A 26,093-nucleotide genomic window follows, 5' to 3' on the forward strand; every position below is an offset into this window, starting at 1 on the left:
ATGCAGTCATTGAGGGGGATGCTGAAACGTCAATATGATGAGGAATGTTCCCAGTTCAACTCCTGTGGGTGCTGAATTTCTAAGAAATCTGTAGTGTCATGACAAAAGTTGAGGGTTCCCCTGCACAATGGGCTTCAAGATGCCCTCAGTGTAGATAGGTTCTCTGTCAGGGTTCTGTTGTCAGCCACAATGGGACAACCAGATGTGTTGGCTTTGTGTATCTTCAGAAGGCAGTAAAAGTCCCCTGTACAAGAAATGAATGGGTGTGCATTGGGTACTCTGAAGGTGTGTTCTTTGGTTGAATTGGCTGGTAGTTGCTTGTAGTGTTCCTGAATGCTCAATTGTCAGTACACTTCCTTGCAATAGACCATTCTCTTCTGAATGACTATGGCTCCTCCTTTATCTGCTGGTTTGATGGCAATGTTGTGATTGGTTTAGAGAGCATGGATTGTGTTGCATTGTGATCAGGTGATATTTTGCTCTACCTAATGGGTGAATCTGGTATTTAGACATTTCCAGATGGTTTGAGCATACATGTTAAGCCCAGGGGAGCAGTCCTCCAGAAGGCTGGTTTGTTCATTGTTTCATTGGGATTGCTGCTGACACCTTGGAAGAATTCCCAGGATCTCATTCATCTGAATTCCTCCATATCTGCTGCAAGACCAATGGGGTCCATTTGTGGGGCAAATGTTGAGCCCTCTGTTCAAGTCTGTATCCCAATCTTGTGTCAGACTCCAACCTCACTTAAATATTGTCTGAGCTGAGATGTCACCTTTTTTAATAAAGCCTTAGTTCGAGAATGTGACTTAAAAGAAGTTCTGGGATTTACATGTTAATGAACTGAACCCTGCAACCCATTCTAAAAGATGAAAGATTTAACAGCAATCTAGGTTTGTTCACGATACTATTTCAGTTGCACGACACTGATCTTTTGCTATATATTGTCAAATGATCCTGTTCCATAGCTACCTGAAAAGAGCAGTGCTCCAAAAGCTAATGTTTCCAAATAAACCTGTTGGACTAAACTTGGTGTTGTGATTTTTAACTTTGTCTGCCCCAGTCCAGCACCAGCACCTCCACCATAATTACTGGCTAGAAACGTCACTCCTCGTTCCTCGTGGTGCAGACTTTATCCTTGATGTTTAGTTCAACTGAACAGTGCAATTATCAAGTGACCCTTTGGAAGAATGAATATCTATTTGAACAAACTGGCAGTTACAGAAACTAGTGCAAAAGTTTTTTCCTATGAAATAAAAGATGACCTGTTTTCAATTTAAATTGATTATTTGTGTATTAGTAGCAGACTATAAAGGAGAAACATTCTTTCATTTTGGCTTACTTGACAGCACATTAACTTCCATTTAGTTGTGTTGGGAAGTCCACCCACCCAAAAGTTGAGAAATGTCTGTATACCAGACTTGTCTAAAGTTGGTGTAGAAAGTGAGGACTGCAGATGCTGGAGATCAGAGCTGAAAATGTGTTGCTAGAAAAGCACAGTAGGTCAGGCAGCATCCAGGGAACAGGAGAATCGACGTTTTGGGCATAAGCCCTTTTTCAGGAATGAGGAAAGTTTGTCCAGCAGGCTAAAATAAAAGGTAGGGAGGAGGGACTTGGGGGAGGGATGTCGGAAATGTGATAGGTGGAAAGAGGTCAAGGTGAGGGTGATAGGTCAGACTGGGGTGGGGGCAGAGAGGTCAGGAAGAAGATTGCAGATTAGGAAGGCGGTGCTGAGTTCTTGTCTAAAGTTGGTACCTATTTGACCTAAACAAATTCAACCATTTCCATTTTCTGTTGTGATAGTAGGATACTGTGTGGGGTGATCCTCTCTAAAGCAGCAGTAGGTTTAATAGTAGTGCCACATATTTGATAATTTGACAATTGCTGAACTGGTTAGATCTTGACTGGCAAGGATGTTACAACTAACTTCCCTAGATTAGTGGAAAAAATTGGGGCTAAGATTTTGCCCTTGAAACCTGTCCAGAAAACACACTAGTAGGCATTAGCTGAAAACAGGCTTGAGTCAGTCCCCAGTGAGCTGAAGACATGCCTGCAGAACAGTACTTGTGCAATAAATCTGCTTTCAGAAAAGAGCACTAAATTTTGGAGCACTGGTAATTAGCCTCAAAACCATTGTATTGAGCCCTGACTTGTAAAATGCACAGTCATACAATGAGGTGGTTGAGTACTATGGTTATAGAAGTGCTTGCTAGACTTTGCTGCCAGAACAATACCCAGGTCCTGTGAACTCTCTTGATGGAACAAATGTCTAATCACTACAATTGCTGTGCTATGTGGTTGCATTTATTTTCTTTTCCTGGAGCAGGATTGCTTCCTATTATGTTGTGAATTTGCCATCATTTAAGGAAGTGGGAGTGTTGAAAACTGTTGTGCAATGTAAGCTGCTTGTAAGGGAGCATTTAAAAGTTGGTAACTGACAGAAAAATGATTCTAGGTTCCTTCCTGTCTTGCAGAATTTGTATGGTTGATGGAGAAGCAATTGCTTGAGGTTATTGAGTGAAAATGCCATGCAATATGGGAAAGTGTTTGCTGACTGGTGTTCCTGGATTACTGTTGGCATCCAAGTCCAGATTGAGATTGCAGTAATTTTAAACAGTTGGTTGAGTGCAGTGAACAGTTGTGCTTGTCCATTCAGTTAGATGATGAGACTGGCTTGTTTTGTTGCTGTTGAGTAGCCTACTGACTGAAGCAGTGGAAGATATCTATAACAACACTAAAAAAATTAGAGCTTCCATTTGAGATCAAAGTACAGCATTACTGAAGATTTGTAGTGTATTGAAACATAGAACAAGAGTCTTCAACTTAATCCTGTTGACTTTTTAAGCATAATTGGCATGACTATCATTTATAGGCTCTTGTTTTTGAATTGCCTTTGAAGACTGTTGTGATCCTCTTCCAAACACTAGGTTATTTGGTGTGCATACACCACAGTGCTCTTTGGAAGGAAAGTTGAGGCTTTTGGCCTAAGATTTTTAAACTGTATTCAAAATCAAGATAGTGTATCTCGGAGATTTTGCAAGTGATGTTCCCTTGCATCCTTTTGAGCTGGTAGAAGTCACAGGTTTGAAAGGTGCCAGGAGATGCGTTGGTGAGTTCTTGCATAGCGTCTTCTAGTTTATGCATGCTGCTACTGTATCATGAAGGGAGTGAATGTCTTTGGGTGATGGATTGGGTGCTATCACTGTATTATCCTAGCTTGTGCTGAGATTCTTTTGTCTGAATTGTACCCTGGCTTTGGAGAGTCATGAGATGAGTAATTTATTGCAGAATTCTCTGGATTTGAATTTCTCTTGTAGCCAATAATTTGTGGCAGGTCCAGCTTACTTTCTGGTCAGGAAAAACTCTGGTAAAGGACTTGGCGATCTTAATGTCATTAAGAGTGGGGGAGCAAAGGAGGACTCTGTCTACAGGTAGTGTACCATAGTTTTATAACATTTTAAAATAACCTAGTTTGTTTTATAAAGGCTTGCTTGGCAATTTGAGGATGGTGGCATTAACCACATTCTGTGGGTCTGAAGTTGCCTATGGAAAATTGCATTTTTTACTGTAATGTTGAGGACTGAAATGACTAGTTTAAAAACCCATGGATTGCAGTACTCTTTCAAGCTGGGCTAAGTAATCATTGTAATTGCTGTTTATGTAACGAAGATAAAGCAGTGGCAAAATGTGGCCGCAAATGTGCTGGATCCAGGGCACTGTTTAGATGTTTGACTGTTAGCAAGTAGCTGGTCTGTGGACTAATGACCAGTTCTTGATAAAACCCTCAACTATGAGTGAGCGAGTGACACCCTCTGGCATCCAGGTGGCTGAAAAAATCTGATATCTGGAGGAGAAAGATTAGCTTTTGCTCTGCAGGACAACTCCAAGTATGAAGATAGTTTATTTTCCCCACTTCCTATTACTGGAAGCTTTCAATGAGTAGTAACCTTTCAAGTGAGAGCCAGTCACCTAGTGCCTTCTGCAAACAAGTGAAAATATCACTAAAAAGCAAGAAGCTGTGCTTTGATTAACAAAAGGATTATTTCAGCAAACTGGAGAGGATCACTCAAAAATATCTTCCTGGTTGCTTGTGGGTGTTTGCTGAGCTGTGAATTTGGTTTGTGGACATTTTTGTCACCTTTCTAGGTAACATCCTTAGTGCTGTGGAACTGATAACCAAGACTGACCTACAAAGGATGAAACCAGAAGGCACCAACTTATCATGATTTTACAGATTACCTAAAGTACATAAACCAGGCATGCCACTTTGACCCATTGTGGCACTTCCAGGAACTCCCACATAAACTAGCAAAAGAACTTCAACAAAAACATCAGCATCTAATCAGTGGATCCAAACACTCGATACAATCATCACAGGAATTCTTAGACAATATCAAGAACATAAACATAGACAAGGACGAAGCAATGGCTTCAGTTGATGTAACAGCACAGTTTACCTCAATGGCTAAGGTTATCTCAAGAGACAATTGCCAACTTCCTGAGACAAACCAAACAGATGACATGACTGGAAACTATCAACAGGTTTGCATAGTTAAACTACTGGACCTGTGCTTGACGACACTCTTCATATTCAATGGCCAGATATGCAAACAAATCAATGGGACACCATGGGATTATCCATCTCTGGGCTCAGCAGAAGCAGTGATGCAAAGATCAGAACAAACAGCCCTTCTACAAATCCAACTCAAACTTTGGATCAGATCGCTGGATGACACTACTTGTAGTTAAAAGAACAGATCGAGAGTATGCATTGGATTATCAACACCATGCAAACAGATTAAAATTTATGAACTAGGAGGAAATTTACAACCAGATCCCTCCTTAGATGTGATGATAGAAAGAACACTGAACAAGGGATGCATAACAAGTGGTCAAAAAAGCCGTACAAGCCCAGATCCTGAACTAACAGCAACCACCCAAACACCAGGAGTTGCATTAGGACTCTGTTCAAAAGGGCTACACTGTAGCACTCCTGACCTGATAACACCACTTTTACAGTCTTCAATAATGGATATCCCTGCAACTTTGTCTGCAGATACCTGGCAGACAATGCAATGAGGACATAGCAAGAGTCAACACATTAACGAATGTACCTTCTACAAAAACACCTCTGAACTAATAGCCATGTCTCCAACCACTGATTTATGACTGCACGTGAACAGATAGCTACACTCAGACAACTCACCAGAACAAAAGACCCAATACCTATATGCAGGACAAACGTGATGTACAAGATTCCATGCAAAGATTGCTGTGCAAAACACTATGGGACAAACACAAGCAAACAACTAGCGATCCACATTCATTAACATGAACTAGCCATTTAATGCTCTGACCAGCTATCTTTTTAGTATCGACACGCAGACAACAAGGACCACAAATTTGACTGGGACAGCACAACAATAGGACAGCCAAACAGGACAGCTGGAGTATTCCTAGAAGCTTAGCACTCCATGGATAATTCCAATAAACACTAACCTCGATCCAATATACTGACCACGGCAACAAACAACCGGATGCAGCGGGAACAAAGCCAAATAAATTCTAACAGACAGTGCCGCAGCGCTTCACAGGAGGTTTGACTGCACTAAGGGATGAAATGTCTGCAAACCAAATGTACAGCTTGACTAACATGCCTGCAACTGGCACCTGAGCTACAACTCTTTACACAAACCTTGAATGCCTTTTTCACAGCTATCAGTATTTGTCCAAAGTTAAGTACCAATATGTCAGGTTCGTTATTTATCAGTAGCTAGAGCATATTAGTCATCGTCATAGAAACGCACAGCATGGAGACAGACCCATTCGTCCAATTTGTCCATGCGGACCAGATATCCTAACCTAATCTCGTCCCATTTTGCCAGCACTTGGCCCATAATCCCCCTCAACACTTCGTATTCATATACCCATCCAGATGCCTCTTTTAAATGTTGTTGTAATTGTGCCAGTCTCCACTACTACCTCTGGCAGTTCATTCCACGCATGCACCACCCTCTATGGAGAAACTTGCCCCTATAGTCCCTTTGTCTTCCCCTCACCTTAAACCTATGCCCTCTAGTTCTGGACTCCCCACACCAGGAAACGACCTCCTTTATTTATCCTATCCTTCAGGTTTTTAAACCTCTAAGGTCACTCCACTTCTAATGCTCCAGGGAAAACAACCCCAGCATATTCAACCCCTCCCTATAACTCAAATCCTCCAACCCTGGCAATGTCCTTGTAAATTTCTTCTGATCTGTTTTGTAATATCACTGTTAGTGCAAATCTGGACCATGCTTTTTGTCAAGCTGGTTAAAGACCAATCGATGGTTGAATCCTGCTTACTTTTCAAAGCCTTTTAACTTGTTTTGACTCTTGTAAATAGTGGGATTTGCTTTCAAGCATGCTACCGTAGTGAGACATAACACAAGGGTGACATTTCCTCCCTGACCTATGTATGGGGTTTTATGACAACTTTACTCTTCAAGGCTATTGTTTTAGTAATCTTTTAAATTTCGCTGGCTACCATGGTGCAATATGTGATTCTCAAGCATTGGTCTGTGCTGCTGAATTATTAGAGTAAAATTATCCTTTCACTACTGTTTCTATATACTTCTCACTGGGGAAGTTAATATGTTCAACTGAGCCTCCGTGGCAACTGTATCTGCGTTTAATTCAGACAATTCTCCCTCTTTTCCCCATCTCTACTCTTTACCTGTACCCGACTAAGGCAAATTTCTTGGCCAGTTGAGGATTAGACAAAGGCTTGTTGATTTAAATAAAACTTAATGAAGGAATGGCTAATTCATGATGGCAGAAATTGACTCCCTCACTAGGATTCATTCTTTTAGAAGCTGTGTGCGCTTGATCTGCTCACTTGCTTTGTACCTTTTCATGCTGTAATTTAAAATTATTTCTCTGAAGAGGTCCCAATAAACTGTTGGATTTAAACTCTGCATACAGGAAATTGATCTTGGGAAGCATCAGTAGAGTGGAGATTTTTGAATCTATTTATGAAATGGTGTTGGCTGTTTTGAATCTGATTGAAACTACGACAGTACTTTATGGCATTTTTCTCACAGGAAGTCCAGTATAAGTTGCTTTGTCTTCCCGAACTGAAGCAATTGCTTAGTTCTTGAGACACAGCCACGTTTTATTCCCTTCATCTGTTTATCCACCCAAACTGTTTAGGTCGGCAGGTAAGACATTTTTCCTGTAGACCTCTGCTTTTGGTTTAGCTGTGGTAACCTGACTATGGATTGTGGCATTTAGCCAAGAAAAGCACTTTGAAAGTTCTGCACAACTATATACAACTTATCCAGCCAATGGCAAAATTACAGAAGTGTTATGGTTCAGAAGGATACTATCTAACCCATTGCATCTATGATAGTTCTTTAAAGTGTACAGGTAAATCTGGGGTGGCATGTTGGCTCAGTGGTTAGCACTGCTGCCTTACAGCTCCATGGTCCTGGGTTCAATTCCAGCCTCTGGCAGCTGTCTGTGTGGAGTTTGTACATTCTCCCCGTGTCTGTGTGGGTTTCCTCTGGGTGCTCAGTTTTCCCCTCAGTCCAAAGATGTGCAGGTTAAGTGAATTGGCCGTGCTAAATTGCCTATAGTGTTAGGTGCATTAGTCAGGGGTAAATGTAGGGGAATGGGTCTGGGTGGGTTGCTGTTTGGAGGGTCAGTGTGGACTTGTTGGGCTGAATGGCCTGTTTCCACACTAGGGAATCTAGATTTAGATTAGATTAGATTTTTAGATTTTAGAGATTACATTAGTGTGGAAACAGGCCCTTCGGCCCAACAAGTCCACACCGACCTGCCGAAACGCAACCTACCCATACCCCAACATTTACCCTTTACCTAACACTACGGGCAATTTAGCATGGCCAATTCACCTTACCTGCACATCTTTGGACTGTGGGAGGAAACCGGAGCACCCGGAGGAAACCCACGCAGACACGGGGAGAACGTGCAAACTCCACACAGTCGCCTGAGGTGGGAATTGAACCCAGGTCTCTGGCGCTGTGAGGCAGCAGTGCTAACGACAGTATCACCGTGCCACCCACGGAATCTAATCTAATCTTTTGAATAAACTCTTTTGGACTTTGCAGAAACTGTGAAAGGTGTACATATTTTGGAAAACAATGGCAAACTGTCACTAAATTGTTGCTGTTAACTTAACCATCTGGACTATAAAGTGGAATCTAGCTGTTAGTCTCTGGTGTTGTTGTTGTTGTTATCCTGAGTGGTCTTGATGGTTTTTTTTGTATTTCTTCTGGAGGTTATACACCTTAAGTGTATATTACTGCCCTGTCAAGTTGACTGATCAGACTTCACCACTTTTCTAAGTGGAAAGATTTGAGATTCTAGTTCTGCCATGGAATCAGCTGAAGTGTTTTGCAGGGGTCCCTTGTCACTTACTGAAAACAAATAAGAGAGATCAGTGCATAAGGTGGCACCCTTTTGAGAGAATGCAAGCTAACCTGAGTCTAGATGGTTCTCTTCTCCCTCAAGTTCCCACAAATTAAATTTATGCTCTTGAGGTATAGTTGTTCTTGTCATTCAACAAAAATTGTGGGTTTCTTTATAAGCCTGTGGTTATTTTCCTACTACAAGTGCACTCATTCATTTGTTCCAGAATGCAAGATGTGAGAATGTCAAGTGAAATAAGAATGTCAAGTGATACAGGATGCAATTGGTTAAGAGTTCAGTCGTTACATTTTGATTTTTAAAATATTTATACCCTTACACCACTTCAACGCTAGAGTTGAGTATGAATGCTCAGCTTCTAATCCCAAAATGTTAAATTCTTTTTGATCCTGTCTAAACCAATGGCTTGGGTATAGTTGGACTGAATTCCATTGAGGCATGATTGTGCTGAGACAGATGCTTCAAATCTCTGCTATTGAAATCTAGATTTAGCATAGTGCTGAAATGTGGAAGTGGGTCATGGATTTCAGAAAATTCAGATAAGTATGAAGTAACTTCATAACCATAACTAGGCCTATTTCATGGTACTACTCATCCAGCACAGAGGGGTTGCCAAGGGATCCAGTGTCTGGTGCTCCATACCTTTGGATTACATGAAAAAATCTGGACTGATGCATAGCTTTCTACACGTTATATCAGCTAATAAGTTAATCTGTTTGCTATAATTTCTTGTCCAGTTGCTTTTCAGCATTATCTTGGATCTCTTTTATAGGCGAAAGTGAGGTCTGCAGATGCTGGAGATCAGAGTTGAAACTTTATTGCTGGAACAGCACAGCAGGTCAGGCAGCATCCAGGGAACAGGAGATTCGACGTTTCGGGCACAGGCCCTGTGCCCGTAACGTCGAATCTCCTGTTCCCTGGATGCTGCCTGACCTGCTGTGCTGTTCCAGCAATAAAGTTTCAACTCTCTTTTATAGGCTCCAACCGCATTCAAATAGTTTGAAATGGAACAGCAAAATGAGCTTTTTTTTTCCCCCCTCCTAAGTTGATCAGGAGGTTCTCCAATGCTACTTAGTACAAACTTAACTTCACTGATTATTTTGCACACCTTAATTCCTACAGTTCTACACACTAAGGGCATTTCTTGGAAATTTTAAATGGGCCAAAGCCATTTGTTGACTGAGCAAACTTAATGCTGAAATGAAGTGCTTCAAATACTCCATTGCATTGTGTTGCAGTTTATCTCAATAGATCCTGAAAGGTACCCAGCTCATGTTTGATTATCCTGAAACTAAAATGTCTTAACAGTTGAAGCTAACTTTTTCATGCTGCTACTATGCAGTAGCAACCTGAGTTTGCCAATAATGGGGCAGCCATAAATATGTCCTGCCTATCTCTGAAATTAGAAATCTCTCAATACCAGGCTATTTGTAAGTACTAGCTTTTTGAGTACTACTCCTTCATTTGGGTAGCTACCTGATGAAGGAGCATGGCCCCAGAAGGATGTATTTTCAAATAAACCTGTTGATCTATAACCTGGTGTGGTGATTTCTAATTTTGTCCACTACTAGCACCTCCACATCAATCTCTGAAATGAATTGTGTGGTGTCAGCCATCTAGGCCTATGTCCCAAAGAAAATTTCAGCTTGCAAGCAGCCCAGCCTAGTGTCCAACACTAGGTGTGATTCTACAGTTGGATAACCATTGCTAGATTCCTTGTCCATTCAAGGCAATTACGTCGGCAACCAAGTTAGGGTTGTCATGCTCACTGTCATGTTTTTGCAAGTAACACCGAGCCTTTGTTGTTTGCAGGCACACCTAACAAAACCTTGTAGTTTAATATTCACTGACATTTGTGGATGCATTCTTAATGGCAATACCACTACTAATCAGGCCCCCCCTCTTATGCTGCCAAAAAGTTAGTTTCTCTTGAATTTGTGTTCTTGCAAGTGTCCTGATAAGTACATGAGCAAAAGCTTTATGGTTTTTAGTAATTCTCCGGTTCTGTAACTGAATTTATGGTGGGATTTGACCCCATGTCTTCAGGTCATTGGTCCTGGTCTCTGCATTTCTAGTTCATGAAAGGCCAAGTCACTATGGTCTTAGACCATAAAACTGCTTTCCTAGGTTGTAAAAAAATGAAATCCAGAATGGTTTTCATAGATGTCACAACAATTTTTTGAAAATTAAAAACTGTTGGAGTACAGGGGTTCGGAATCATGTTGTGGCTGTACAGGACATTGGTTAGGCCACTTTGGAATTTTGCATGCAAATCTGATCTCCTTCCTATCAGAAGGATGTTGTGAAACTTGAAAGGGTTCAGAAAAGATTAATAAGGATGTTTCTGGGGTTGGAGGATTTGAGCTATAGGGAGAAGTTGAATAGGCTGGGGCTGTTTTCACTGGAGCGTTGGAGGCTGTGACCTCAGAGGTTTATAAAATCATGAGGGATGTGGATAGGATAAATAAACAACATCCCTCCCCCACCCCAGGAAAGAGTCCAGAACTACAGGATATAGGTTCAGGGTGATAGGAGAAAGATAAGGCCTGAGGGGCAACTTTTTCATGGTATGTGTAATTTGAGCTATAGGGAGAGGTTGAATAGGCTGGGGCTGTTTTCACTGGAGCATTGGAGGCTGTGACCTCAGGTTTATAAAATCATGAGGGGTGTGGATAGGATAAATAAACATCTCTCCCCCACCCCAGGAAAGAGTCCAGAACTACAGGATATAGGTTCAGGGTGATAGGAGAAAGATAAGGCCTGAGGGGCAACTTTTTCATGGTATGTGTATGGAATGAGCTGCTAGAGGAAGTGGTGGCTAGCACGATTGCAATATTTTAAGAGGCATTTGGATGGGTATGTGAATAGGAAGGGTTTGGAGGGATATGGGCTGGGTACTGGCAGGTGGGCCTGGATTGGGTCTGGGGGTTGGACCGAAGGGCCTGTTTCCCTGCTGTAGATTTCTGACTCTACTTGGACTCAGATATGAAAGAGGAGTTAAGATTGCAGGTTAGCCATGACATCATTGCATGTTAGTGTTTTGGTAGGCTGTTTAGCATGCTTTTATTTTCTGCATTAAAAGAATAGTGGGTCAAGTTTCTGTTTTAAAGCAATGATTGGTTTCTGTTTGTGACCACTGTGGTAAACATGTGCATAATCTTTTGATAGCTGCAGGCTATAAAAGCAGTTCCTGTGTCCAATGTTTGGTTTTTATTTCCCGAGCAAGAGCAGATGATTATCTTAGCTCCTGCTATTTGTGCCCAAGTTATAAATGACCCCGTCAGAGTTAGAGGTTTTCTGCTTTTAAGTCCAGATGACTTTTGGGGATGGAAGAAAAGAACTTGTTTTATTTAAATTCCTTTTCAGGCCTCATTGCAGAGGAGAAGCCTAATACTTCACAACCTAAGCAGATGGAAAAGCTTGTTTCAGTAATTGGCAAGCCAGGCATATAGCAATGTGATAATTGTTTAAATTGGCAAACCTAACTCTCTGCAAAACTGCAGGAACTTTTTTGATTTTGGGCACTGTTTCAACAGAATCTAACTACAGCCCTCAGTGAATATTTGGGGTGGGGCAGCTGCTTGTCTCATTTCAGATCACCTTGAGTGTTGTGGAAAATCAAGCTACAAAATTGAAGCATCCGTTCATCAAAAGGGTATTACACTTGTGGATTGAGGACAAATCTGACACAATTGACTGGTCTTCCTTTGTAAAAAGTTAACTTCCCTTCTGCTCCCCTACCCATTCTCACATCATTGTATACATCTGCTTCACAGCTAGCTTTACACTTCTCTCCCGCTTATCAGAGGTTGGACTTGTTTTGGGGGTTCTGGCAGCCCTCCAACTATGTCTGACTGTCTTTGGAAAATATTCACATGTATTTTCTTTCAGTAAGGTCTGTTGGATGATGGTGTGGGAACCCCAGCCTTCGTTTCCCTGGATTTGACACTGCAAATGACTTCCTTTTTAAAATAGGATGAGGAGCTGGTTACTTATTTTTCAGGCTTTCATAGCACAGTTAAATAGTGGTCTTTGTATATTTATCATAAAACAGTTCACCAGACATGGTCACCTTTTAAAGGCAAACATAAATTTTTTTTTCATCCAAATATTCTATTTTTTTGTCTCATTACTCAAAGTAGCTATCAATTTAAAAGGCTTTAAATGTCTCTTGTTCATGGTTTGGTGGAATGTGTTTTGAGTTCCTCTTTATATTTTTCTTTCATTTGTAGTTTTTTTAAGAGGCTAAGGCACACACTTGGATGTTTCTTTATAATTGTACATTGCATTTCAAAACAAACTATTACTCAAAATGTTTTAGATTAGATTCCCTGCAGTGTGAAAACAGGGCCTCCGGCCCAACAGGTCCACACTGACCCTCTGGAGAGTAACCCACCCAAACCCCTTTTTCCCTCTGACTAACGCACCTAATTGACAATTTAAGCATAGCCAATTCACCTGACCTGCACATCTTTGGACTGTGGGAGGAAACCGGAGCACCCGGAGGAAACCCACGCAGACAGAATGTGCAAACTCCACACACAGTCGCTAGAAGTTGGAATCCGACCTGGGACCCTGTGCCACTGTGCTGCCACATTTGAGCAAAGACACTGGCTTACCATAGATAATTGGTTTACTGAAAAGTCATGAGCTGAAAAATGTGTTGCTGGAAAAGCGCAGCAGGTCAGGCAGCATCCAAGGAGCAGAAGCATTGATGTTTCGGGCATAAACCCTTCAGGAATTAGGAGGGCCTAAGGCTGCTTGGCACACCCTCATTCCTGAAGAAGGGCTTATGCTAGAAACATCTGTTCTCCTGCTCCTTAGATGCTGCCTGACCTGTGCTTTTCCAGCAACACATTTTTCAGCTGATCTCCAGCATCTACAGTCCTCACTTTCTCCCTCAAAAATCAACATGGCAGCATATGTTTAACTGGTGACAATACAAATAATTCTTTGATTCATAAAACAGTGCAGACTTTTCTAAAATAATTACAAAAAGTGATAATTCAGAACATTTTCTGCTAGATCAGAATAATTGTGACTACAGAGTTACATTTATATCCTTCTAATTGTTGGAGGCTGTAACTGGTCATGGTTTTTTTTCTCCCCTATACTAATTAAATCTCTTTTTACCAGGCCTGATAGAACAGTCAACTTGGACCAAATTATTCTGCCTCAAGTCCTCAGTGATCAATTGTTTGACCATCTGCAAATGCAATAACTGAAATTAAACACTAATCTTGATTTTCAGTCACAATTTTACATGCCTTCAAGAACTTTGAGAAGGAACGAGACAGGATATACTCCCTTTTTCTTTCTCACCCTCTTCCACGTGTCAGTGTTAGAATGAGATTTGAAGCTGATCTAAGGGGAAGAAGATGCTTAAACAAAATGTTGCTGCCACAAATCTCCATGTGAATGGATGCTGGTTTGTTTACCACATTGGCTCCAGTCCCAAAGTCACATGGCTTTTCTGTTAAATGGGGATGAAAGTGGTGGCTGTCAACTAACAAGTTGCATTGCTGTCTGAAATGTTAGTTGTTTGCCTGTCCTCTTGTCCTGTTTTAGTTAGTGACTTTCTAACAAATTACACCTAGAGATGTGTAGTATTGAACTTATTGATTTCTGATTTTAAATCCTGTTTTTATCCAACCATACCATGGAACCTTACTGATTTTAAATTGTATGTTGCACTCTGTACTCCAAATCTGTGTGGTGAAATGTACATCTTACAATTTTGAATAAGCACCCACAAGCAGATCAAAAGGACAGGACAAATCATTTTCCAATGTCTGCTGTATTAATTTGTGGCTTTGAAGGATTTGCTTTCCTAGAGCTAGGAGAAAGAGGAGGTCTGTTTAGTCAGTAATTGTTCCAGCAGCTTTTCTTGTGGAACTTGGAGTATATCTGGTGAATGGCCAATCCATGAAAGGCACATACTTTGACAGATGGGCATGGGCTGTGTACCAGCAGCCAGTTACACTAATAGCATGCTATTAATATAGAATGTTTAAGTATTTGAGTTAATCAAAATTTTGACAGAGCCATAGTTTGATAGTAGATTAGATGGCCAAAAGTTTGATTAAGTTTAAGGGACTGGGGGAAACGAGAGCTAACAAAATTTTGGAGAAAATCCTAGAGCCAAGGAACAAAACTAGTGGTGGGGACTTAAGTAAAGGTTGTGGAAGAGAAGATTGGTCTCAGACCTGAGGGTTTTCTGGCTGGAGGTGGTTAAAGGTAGGGGAAACCAATTCATTGAATGGTTTGAACCAGTGATGAATTCTTAAAGTTGAGAAATTGGTAGCTCAGTAGGCACAAGTAATGGATGAGCAAGGCTTAGTATGAGTTAGAATGTGGGCAGCAGAGTTTTGTATGAATGCCAGCTTACAAATTTGTGGCTAGCCAGAATATTGAGCCTAGTCTCCAAGGGAACGGGATAAAATAGGTGCATCGTACTCTGAACACTATTTATGGAACTGTTTTGTTTTTTCCTTGGCATTTATAATCAAGCATTAACTTTGCAATTCTACACTCACCCCAAGACTCAAAGATTGTATGAACAATGTCTAAAACATGTGTTTTTGGCCTTGCATACTTACTGCCCTGTAATGTCATGAAGATGGTGTGATGGGCAGGAGTACACATTCCAACTCTCCTCGACACTAGACACTTCGCATAAGTATTTCCAGAAGCAATTTATTGTGTTACTGAGAAAAATTGTAGGAGAATTCCAGTGATGGCTTATCTTCAAAAGTTTCAAATGAGACCAGAATGTAAGGCAGTTGCCGCCTTGTTTCCCTCAAACTCCAGTTAACTTTGTAGTACTGAAGTAAATGAATTCTGTAGACAAGTTTCTTGATTAAAAAGGCATGTAGTCTCAGCAAATGGCCTATTTCTTGGTGGTTTGTTGTGATGTTGCAAATAAAATGTTTGCTTTTCTATTGTAAAATATGTACTGCAGTTAATTGCAGGTGGTTCCTCTGTAAGCCCCTATAATTACCATATTTGGGGTATTATGCTGTGCTGCTTTCAGCAGTCACACTTAGCACAGCTTATCCAACTAGGAACCTTCAACGTGCTTCAAATGACATTGAAATGGCATCTTGGCTGTAGAGCCCAGATAAATGCTACAGTTTACATTTTTGCTCTTCCTTTTTCTTCCTTTCTTTCCCTCTTTGTTGTGTTTTCTTATTTTTGTTTGGGAGACTTGCGGAAGTAAAATTCCAGCCTAGTGAGGCTAATCTTTAATTCTTGACTTTAGGTGTTGATAAACTGTTTGTTTACTGGCACTTACAAATCTTGTTGAATTGAGCATATTGGAAGTAAATAACCTTTTAATGTGGCATTGAAAGCTCTTTAAGCCCACTCTCTTTCAACAAGAGTTCTGCAGTAAAGTTGAAGTTGTCTGCAGTTCTGGAATGTCAACAGAAGCTATCATTCTTTATAAATGCTGCAAAACTAGTGATATTTTTGAAGCCTATATCACCATTCACCAATTTTTCATGCCTCTGCAAAATCAAATTCCCTGGATGATTTTAGAAGAGGGAATTTTCTCATCTTTCCTTCTCCAATGCATGTTGTTGCAAGTAAAAGGTTGGTTTGCATGCTTGAGTCCAAATAATTAAACTATTGGATTATTGTATCCAAATCATGCAAGACCTGATTCTATTTTTGTCCCAAATCTAATTTTGCTTGAAGAATAATTGTGTTGTAGTCTGCTTTCCGATATAGATTTCAGAATTTTAAAACTGTTCATAAATTGAATCAAAAACTGTTATACTCCAGAATCAGCAATAACTCTATTTGGAAAAGCCTATTAAAGGATAGGGATCTGGCAAAAGGAGTGGAGGTTACAGGAACCCTTGATTAACTGGATGGGTTATGCCACAAAAATGACCAGTCTATAGAATTTAAGAGTTAACTACAGGCAAGCTCATCTTTGAACAGACACTTGAGGCCAAATGTAACTAGGAGCAAAAGTTACTTCAGATAAGAAGCTGCAGACTTGTATAATTTGGCTAGAAGGGTGAAAATCTAAGAATTGAACATTAGAACAAGTCAGTAGCAGAAATTTGAAAAACATCATTGCATGGGGACATCCAGACACAGATGCTGTTCACTAGAATTCTGACCAGATTCTTCCATTTTAAGTTGAGGCTTAACTCGAGGGGTCTTATTTTTGTTCTCGATGTAGTAATGTTTAAATCATTACTTCAGCATTTGATTGTGAGATTTCTTAAGTAGCTGAATTAAAGGTAACTTGTAATTTACCCACAAAAACATTGTACTGGGGCAGTAAGTAATGCAAATGGCACAGACTCCTTACAATCCAAATATAGAAAGGTTTATGAGTGTACTATGAACTAGCCCAGTGAGTAAGGTTGCTTGTGCAACCCATTTCCATGAGTTTTACATTTTGTGAAAATTCACTTAGTTTACAATGGTATGCTAACCTTTTGTAAATTTCCTTTGTTTTTTAAGCTCATAACTAAAGTCTGACCTGAAATTGCTCATCCACTCTTGAAAAGTGGAGACCAGGTTCAAGCATACATGGAAGAAGTGACTAGTTTTGCCATTGGTTTTGTTCTTTGTGATGCAGCTTAAATTAAGCAATTATTGTAGTTGATAGGACAATTAGTCTATTATACACTGTTTTAAGGGCAAGGTAATGCAATGTTGTCTGTAGTAGTCTAGTAATATTGCAGGAGAATGAAGAATGTCTGAAAACTGAATGGAAAATAGTGATACTGATTGTGTTCTTGTGGTAATTTTACAGGCCTGGTTTTGTTCCTTGACACTTTTTTTTTAAGCTATGGAACCCCAGGTGTGGAGTTTACAGGGCTACACAAGGAAGCAGCCACTGTGACACAGATGTACTTTTTACCAGGACAGGTATGGTGACAGTGAAATGAATGTAAATGTTTCTATAGGGTAGACAGTAAAGGAGCATGTGGAGTATGCAGTTGGCTGGATAGCTGGCATTTGTTTTGGGCTGAGGCAGATTACAGCCTGCCTCCTTCCCCTGTTTCCCTATCGGTAACTTTTTAAAGTCGTGGCTCTTGTGCTTTTTATAAGAACTTGCCTAAACGTGCAAAGCTCAACAAGTGCTTGTGCTCTTAAGATTTCTGTCAGGGTTTGGAAAGGATGCAGAGTGGGAGTACCGGGTGGTTCAGTAATGGGACAATTGCTGTCTGTCTTATTTGCATGAGTCGATTCTGAAACTAAGTGGTTGTGTCTAACCAAGTCCAAACTAGATGAAGTAAGGAATCTGAGGAAGTTTGGAAATTACCAAACTTTTGGTTAAAGTGCACATGTGGTTTGAAATGTGGGGATGAAATATTAACACAAATGTGGAGTGCTACACATGGAAAGAAAGGAATGCATGTATTTCATGAATTATTTTAGTAGCCAAGTGAAACCTGGAGTCTTTGACAAATCTAATGATGTTGAATGATACAAAGCAGCAAATTAATTCATGACTAAACTTTTCAAGGTTTTGGTCAGTAAACTTAAAAGATTTTCTGGTGCAGACTGAAATCTTGAGCATTTGGCCCAGTTCTGGTCACAAGCAACAAAAAGATAGTGCCTTGATTTCATGGTTTCATTTAAACCATCCATGCATTGTTGAAGATCAGTGAGGGAAAACTGGAGAAAACAACTGCATTTTTAGCCTTTAGTGGAGGTACCTGAAACATACAATACTGTCTTCTGCACATTAAATATTTATGGTTCTGGGATATTGGAGTAGGAGCAGGCTGAAGGGAACTAATTCTAACTTCAAGGCAAACTTTGAGTCTCTTAATTTGTGACATGACCAGTATATGGAATGGATGCTGTGGAAAAGGAATACAAGCATGACTTCCAGTTGCCCTATTTAGCTTCTGTTAAACATTTAAACTAGTAGGAGTCTGAATTGAGTGGGGCTGAATGTCCTTAAAGATCTTTGACCATGAGGGCATGACACTGAGGCATGAGAGTGTAGCCATGGAGCTAAATGACAAGATCCTATCTGTAGGATTTATCTAAATTTAGTACATTCTTCCTTCCAAAACAGTTAAGTGCTTGTGGGTGGACAATGGTCCACAGCAGCTTAATGTCATAAAGTCGAACTCTTCAACCTGAAGTATGAACTTGGCTGACAATTTTCCTGAAGCAGCTTAGCAGATTTATGTAATTTGTTTCTTTTTCTGAGCAAAACTAAAATTAAAATGCTTGCTATGAGGGAGTAAAGAACTGAAATAGTACAATAGTGCACAAAACTTTTTAATGCAGAATGTACCTTGGTTCTTGAAGAGGCTGCTATGCTGGATCATCTGCTGACTATCCTCTGAACACGACAGTGGTTTGGTGTAATTTGTTTAATAGCTTTCAGTTTTCTGTTTTTTTTTTCCCCCCAGTCTACATGTGCACTGTTGATTTTAGAAATGGAGATTGTGGTTTTTATTCTGTTCTCCGTACACAAAGTTAGCACTGCCTCAGTACCAGGAACCCAGGTTTGATTCCAGTCTCTGGCTGTGAGTTTATGTTCTCCCCATGTCTGTGGATTTCCTCCAGCAATCTAAAGATATGCAAATTGGTGGATTGGCCATGCTTAATTGCATATAATTGTCCAGGGATGTGCAGGCTAGGTGGATTAGCAAAGCAGATGTCATCTGTTTATGGGATATAGTGGGGTTCTGGGTCTGGGTGGGATGATCTTCAGAGTCTGAAGGCTCAATGGGTCTAATGGCAGCCTTCTGAACTTGTAGGTATTCTGATTTTAATCTCAGCTGACCATTTGTGTAGAATTAGGTCAAATAATATAATTGCTGGGTGCATATTGAGCCACTGTACAAGTCAATGGGCCAATTTTGTAGTTGATGCTATTACTGTATCTACCTTCCCTTCCCAGGGCAGTTTGTTGTCTCTGCTGGATGATAATTCTGTTCACCTGTGGGAAATTAACCAAAGGAACAGCTATTCTTACCTGGAGGAGATTCGCACTTTAACACTTCCTGGACGACTTGGGTTCGACTGTGCTAAGTATAAAAGTTCATGCTTTTTGTGTGGTTTGAGTTTATAGTGCAATGATCCAAAAATAACCATAGTTGTGAGATGGAAACAAAAAGCAGTTTGCTAGCTTTGTATGTAGCCTGCAAACTGAGCAGGAGTTTGTTTAGAGGCTGGCATTTTATAATTCCATGCTTTGTATTATGAATTCATTTGTGTTTCTGACTCTAGATGATCCTGCTTATCCCCAAACCTTGAATTAAATCAATCATATAACTGTTAGAACATTATCCTAACAGTCCTTCTAGGGTCCATGCTGAAAAAGACAAGTTGAAAGAGATCTGCAGTGTTAACAATTTGTATGTGTCTCTATCCAAATGAAAGATGGCAATGAAGTTAAGATACTAGGCCATAGCATCTCATCACCATCCGTTTCCTCCTTCAAGCAATTGGCTATCATTAGAATCAATAAAAATGGCTACATTTACTGCTCATTTTACCTTGTTTTTTTCGTCCGAGATGTACAGCATGGAAACAGACCCTTCAGTCCAACTTGTCCATGCTGACCAGATTTCCCAACCCAATCTAGTCCCACCTGCCAGCATCTGGCCCATATCCCTCCAAATCCTTCCTATTCATATACCCATCCAGATGCCTTTTTAAATGTTGCAATTGTACTAGCCTGCACCACTTCCTCTGGCAGCTCATTATATTGGAAAGTTGATGTATTTAGTATGTACTGATATCTCCAATTTTGAGCCATTAATTGCATGTTTGTAGTTGAGATTGTGTAGAATCTAAAGGTGATTTGCCAGAGTTAGTATTTTTCAATTAAAAGTTAGTGTCTACCTTGGTATTCAGTGAATCCAATATGTCTCCAATATTCAGGGGTTGGCAGCAAAATGAGGAGAGAAACTGGAATAAAATGGAGGTGTATGTACAACTGAAATAGATATTTTCAAGTCAACCTGTTCAGACACTTAATGCACCTCTGGTGTAGGTTGGGCTTGGACCCAGGCCTCCTGGCTCAGCTTGGGGCAGCATGGTGGCTCAGTGGTTAGCAATGCTACTGTTTGATTCTACCCTTAAGTGACTATCTAGAGTTTGCATATTCTTCCTGTGCCTGCAGGTTTTCCAGTTTCTTCCCAAGTCCAAAGGTGTGCAGGCTAGGTGGAGTAGCCATGGGAAATGCAGGGTCACGGACAGGGTGGGCTGTTCTCCAGAGGGTTGGTGTGGACCTGATGGGCTGATTGGCCTACTTCCACATTGTCTGGATTTTATAATTCCACAAGTGCCCCTGACAGAAGACTTGGTTTTCTTTTTAATTTAACCTATTTTTCTAATCAACTGTTCAGATGTTATTACACATCTGGAGTAGGTGGAACTTGAACCTGGGTGTCCTTGTTCAAGGGTAAGAGCAGCTGTATCTGAAGATGTCCTGTGATAGAATGGATATCTGCTGTGACGTAGTCAGTTGGGAAATAAAACTGAAGATTGGTGAGGGGAGAGATGAATTGATAATGGACTGATTATGTAAATGTGGCTGTAAGACTGGTCTTGATTTTGTTTATAGCAGCCTACTTCTGACCAATTTTGATTTATAAAACTGGGAAGTCTAATGAGGATTGAGGCACAGGCTGTATCATCACACTTAAATCGCATTTTGCCTCATTTTTCTACAAGTTTATTGAAACTGAATAGTGGTAAAGAGTATTCAGCCCCTTATAATCAATTTCCAGATAAACACATGCTAATATCACACTCTTCTCTTTTGAATGAGAAGGATGATTATACTGGCCCTATTCAGTCTTTAAAATTTAAGTTTTCGTCTGTGGGTACTATAGAGAATTGTGGAAATTGATCCTTGTCTGTTTTTCATTAGGACTCTACAACATAAAAACTCCTTCATTTGAAGGCCTTTGGTCTTTTCAGTCTCTAAATGTCAACTTAAAACCTAGCCTTTAGTAGGCTAGGAATAATAACATCATTATATCACAATTGCTGTCCCTGACACAAATCTGATTATTTCCAACCTAGGAATTTAAATATGGAATCATTTTTTCTGTAGATGCTTGTATGCATTGCCCATCACTTTCTGTATCTGTATGTCAAACCTCCCTTGTGCAAGCCTAAGACATCTCCCTGCCCCCAAACCCATTGTCACTTTCCAACTGATGTGTTTTTAATTCATGAGCAGCCTCTATGCTTATGTATTAAGTTTAGATTTTGTCACATGTACTTAATTCTCATTGTACTCCTGTACTTATGTAATGTGCCATTTTAGGCACCTAGGTACCAAATAATCTGTTACTAGAATGGATCTAATTTCCTTCCCACTATCTCATACTAATTCTATTGTATGCACAGTACCATGCCAAGTAATAACTTAAAGTACCAATGCTTTTTAAACCAGAGGTTAATGGACAGTCGGTTGCTTTCAGCTGGCTATTGAAACAAAGGTCTTCTGATTTTGAAGCATAGTGTTAGAGCACAGCATTTTTCCCTTTTTCCCTCTCTTTTTTTGTTGAGGTAACAATCAATTAGATGAGTTAGAACAGTAAAGTCCGCATTGAGCTTTCACCTTTTTCCACCATGTCATTTTTATTAGCAATTTATAAGGATTCCTGACCAATTCTCTGAACCCTGTGCTCTACATAATAGCCACTCTGGCTTGAACTACTTCTACACAGCTTGGGAAGTAAACTTGCACATTGTGCTGTGCAAAATTCTCTATTGCAAAAATTGCACAAGCTTGGAAACTTTGGAAAGTAAGACTCAATATTGCAGGCAAACATTGGGTATCAGGCAACAACTAGAGAAGCTGAAAATATGAAGTCATAAGTGGGCTTCAAAAGTTGTTTAAAAGTAGAGATGGCTAGCCAAATTTTAGGAGCATTTAAGCGAATGCAAGTTTCTGAAATTTCTGACACCTGGGTGGTGCATGAGGGAAGACAAGTGGAAATATGCAATTTAGGATGGTCTGGAGAGACTGTGCTGAAATGAAATGAAGATTTTTCACAAGTGAAATGAGGACATGAAGTCTGCAAGTTTGCCAAAAAAATCCTCAATGTTGAAAATGACCGTCAAAGCGTAAAGACGGTGTCTAACATACAGTGTAAGTGAAAACCATAACACAGATTGCTGTCAAGGTTCACTGATCTGACCGCACCGGTGGAGAGAAATCCGTTAACCGTTCTCGTCCAGTGCCCCTTCTTCAGAATGGATTATTGTAAGTGGGTGGGGCTTCTTGGATGAAACTAAGTTGACTGCTATTGATGCAGAACATGTGAATTGTTTGTGCAGAAAAAGTGCAGCCCCCACACTGCGCCACCCCCCAACACTATTAAGGGCAACTTTATTATTATTTATGTTGCAAATTGAGATTGGTTCATCGTCAAGCTTCTGGATTAGACGTCTGTTAGGCATCAGATTTTTTTAGTAGAAGTGTTTTCCTGCCAGTTTTCAGATTCTGCTGTTTCAGGTTAATAAACTTTATAAATGGCACTTTGATCATACTTTAATTTTTTGAGGAACTAAGCAGTATCCTGACTACATTTAAAGTCCTTTAAATCTTGGGGATTGAAGCCGAGCTTTCAGCTTTTTAGTTCCTGCTAAATATGTGCATTCATGGAGCATGCCTGTGACAGTTCCCTTCAAGGTTCACCATGCTGGTGTTGTGCCACTGAGGTGAACCCCTCTGTCAAATAAACCAAACACCCAAAAAGCTCACCTTGCCTTAATCTATTAAAATGAGTGACAGAACTCCCAAATTTCACTAAAGAATATTATACTTTTTAACTCTAAAAGTGAACATTAAACCACTATTCATAACTCTCAGCCCCCCCCCTTCTCTTAACTGCTTATTATCTGCCTCCAACTCTATAATATGCTGTTCCAATGAGATACTTAAAAAAAAATCACAACTGGATTTCAAAACCACATAGCTGCTGTCTTCTGTGACTTCGCTCTTCCAGCTGCTGAATTCCCTGGGTGGTTCTGTCTTTTTACTGAGTATGCGAAGGTTCCTTTTGATGGTGTTTCCTAATTTCTTGGCTCTGTTGAAGGTGGTTGCTATCTCTCCAAATTACAAAATGTCTGTTTTTATATTCCTAACATCAGATTCTCATTGGTTCGATATTGGCCAAACAATAAATCCATACTGGATTGGGTTTGAGTATTTTGGGGCATAACTTTAAACTGGTTAAATTTGAATTGTCAGTACAGCAACCAAAACTCAGGTATCCATTTCACAGCCATATTTTCAATTTTCCAGTATCTGGGACTGCCATCTAGTCACACTGGTGCTTTAATCTCAGTTCAGAAGAGTATTCACTCACTCGTACAGTACACACCTTCAACTTAACACTGGAAAGAATCTTTCCCTCCTTTTCTTGCTCCCCATCCCATTTTTCCTATCTTGTATTATAGCATGCAATGCTGTTTAATTCCATTGTGCTGGAGCTATAATGGGAATGAACTGCAAAAGACACCAATAGTCAAGACTGACTACTTTTTTTTTTGTCCCCTTGACCAGCTTGATTTTGTTTTTGGACTGTATATAATTTTTTTAATATTATTACACTGATAGAGGCCCTGCAATTTTCACTTATTGAACTGTTTGCACTTTCCAGTGAGGATTATTAGGATAATAGTATGGTGAATTGTGGGTAAAGCCAAGGTCAGGTTTGTCCTGTATCACCTTAGTTTGAAAGCCCTACTTCTGAACGATTGAGAAGAGTATCTCCTTGGATAAAATAAGACTACTTACACTGCAAATAGTTTTAAGTCCCCATCGCTTATTTTACTCATAACACTATATTCTGGCCCCGAAGGCAATGAGTGGGGATAGAGGAGGAAGATGCTTGTAAATTTCCAGAAGTCCCTACCCTTGTGTACACCTGAATCCATAAGTCGTCATTAAGGTGTAAGAATCAGAATTCTCTGTCCAATCCAGCCCCTTTTTTGGTTAAATGAAGTATGCACTAAACCAGTAGTAGGCAAAACTATGATTTCAGCTTAATTCTCAAACTGCTAATTTGCACCCTTTTAATGCAGAGAAAATAATTCCCATGGACATGAGTGTTTCTAATCTGTAAGAAAGCAAACTCTGATGCTTAATTTTTTTTCTTTTTTAGTTCTCCCAGCATTACTAGAATTACTGTGATCCTGTTGAAGTCTTGCTGTAGCATGGCATGTTTGGGGACTGAAGGTGGAGGTGTGTATTTCCTGGATTTACCATCACTGCAGCTATTGGATGGCAAAACTCTGTTTCAGGATGAGGTTTTGCAGAGGTAAGTGAATTAGATTTTCAAAACACTTACATTTAAGAAAAATTGAGCGCATTTAAATACATGAATAACAGCACTTCTGTCAAGCCTATTGCTAAGTCCTGTTTCACAATTGAACTCTGTGCAGTCCTGTGTGTAACCAAACCAGTAGCTTATTGCTGGATTATACATTCTGAACAGTTATATCCAGGGTGGTTTAAATGCTAATTTGGTATAATATTAAATGTTTGTCTGCCTTTCTTTAATTTAGGACAAATGTTATGTTTAGCCTGTACCAAGTTTTCCTGGAGGAAGTGTGTATGGAAATTAAGGCAGTTAAATTCTTGATGGACAACTGAGTTTATTGCTGCCTGTCTCCAATAACCAATGTGGAATGGAAGCTGCAATTGAACAACCATTATCTTATTGAATGGTAGAGCAGGCTAGTGTTGAATAGCCTAGCCCTGCTGATTTGTATGCTGATAAATTTTAATTGCTTTTGTGGGGCAGAGGAATAGAAGAGTAAGACTGTCACTATAGTATTCCCTGTTTTGCTGACTGTAGTTGTCCTTGTCCTTGTTTTTGTTTAGAGGGTGGTGGGAGGAGCTACTGTAAAGAAGCCCCATTTGGGTGTGCATGCCTAGTTGAACGAAAATATCTTAATCGACTTGAGGGCCGCTGACTGAGTGAGTTATGTGGGAATGAACACGAATGATTTGTAGCTCCTCTCCCTGGATTGAAATGCCTTTAGGTGTTGTGGTTAGAAACCTGTAGACATTTTTAATGCAACTATGAACAGTTGCAAGTATACCTGTATCTCTTGGATTGTGCATTCTGGAAATCTTTAACTATCCTAAATCTGATTTTCTCAACTCAGCCATTCAAGGCAGAATGAGCTGCATTCTGGAAAACTTATTGGAGTGCTAATCAAAGCAACTGGCCAACAGCTAATGGGAGTTGATATTTAAAGTAGTCTGGCTTTCTCTGGTTTGAGGGGTTCTTTTGTTTTCATTTGGTGCATATTTGTCTTATCTAGTTAAGTTGGAGTAGAGCCTTAACCCTGTCTTGTACCTCGCCTGACATTTGATGTTAGCCCCATTTTAAATGGATAAGCCTGTGACCTTTGGGATAGAGCTAAGATGTGGGCATTTGTTTTTTAACCCCACTATATTGCCCTGCATGGTAAGAATGGGCATAGTTGCACTGCCACTGATATTTGATCTTTGTAGTTTGGCAAGTCACTGGTTTGAAGTGCTGATTTGCACTTAACATTTTAAGATTGAAACATTCTCTGATTCACATTTGAATTTGGGACAATAGCCTGAATCCGTGTTGTAATTCTGTCAGATCACAGATGTCTAAAATCACTAAGTTGCACAAAATGTCGGCTGTGATAATTGTTTCCTGGTA

General features: G+C 40.0%; 1 protein-coding gene across 3 annotated transcripts in view; it reads left to right on the plus strand.

Moving 5' to 3' along the window:
* Positions 1-26,093, plus strand: part of llgl1 (LLGL scribble cell polarity complex component 1) — an 88,025-nt gene that overhangs the window by 17,080 nt on the left and 44,852 nt on the right. For all 3 annotated transcript variants that reach the window (XR_006314787.1, XR_006314788.1, XM_043711626.1), the window contains exons 3-5: positions 17,238-17,319; positions 19,319-19,449; positions 24,552-24,707. Coding sequence is in view for 1 of the 3 variants with exons in the window: in XM_043711626.1 (XP_043567561.1) it covers positions 17,238-17,319; positions 19,319-19,449; positions 24,552-24,707 (369 nt within the window). In the remaining 2 variants the exon portion in view is untranslated. The remainder of the gene's footprint in view (positions 1-17,237; positions 17,320-19,318; positions 19,450-24,551; positions 24,708-26,093) is intronic.

This window comes from Chiloscyllium plagiosum, chromosome 21 (genome assembly GCF_004010195.1).
Source record: "Chiloscyllium plagiosum isolate BGI_BamShark_2017 chromosome 21, ASM401019v2, whole genome shotgun sequence".
Taxonomy (NCBI): Eukaryota; Metazoa; Chordata; class Chondrichthyes; order Orectolobiformes; family Hemiscylliidae; genus Chiloscyllium; species Chiloscyllium plagiosum.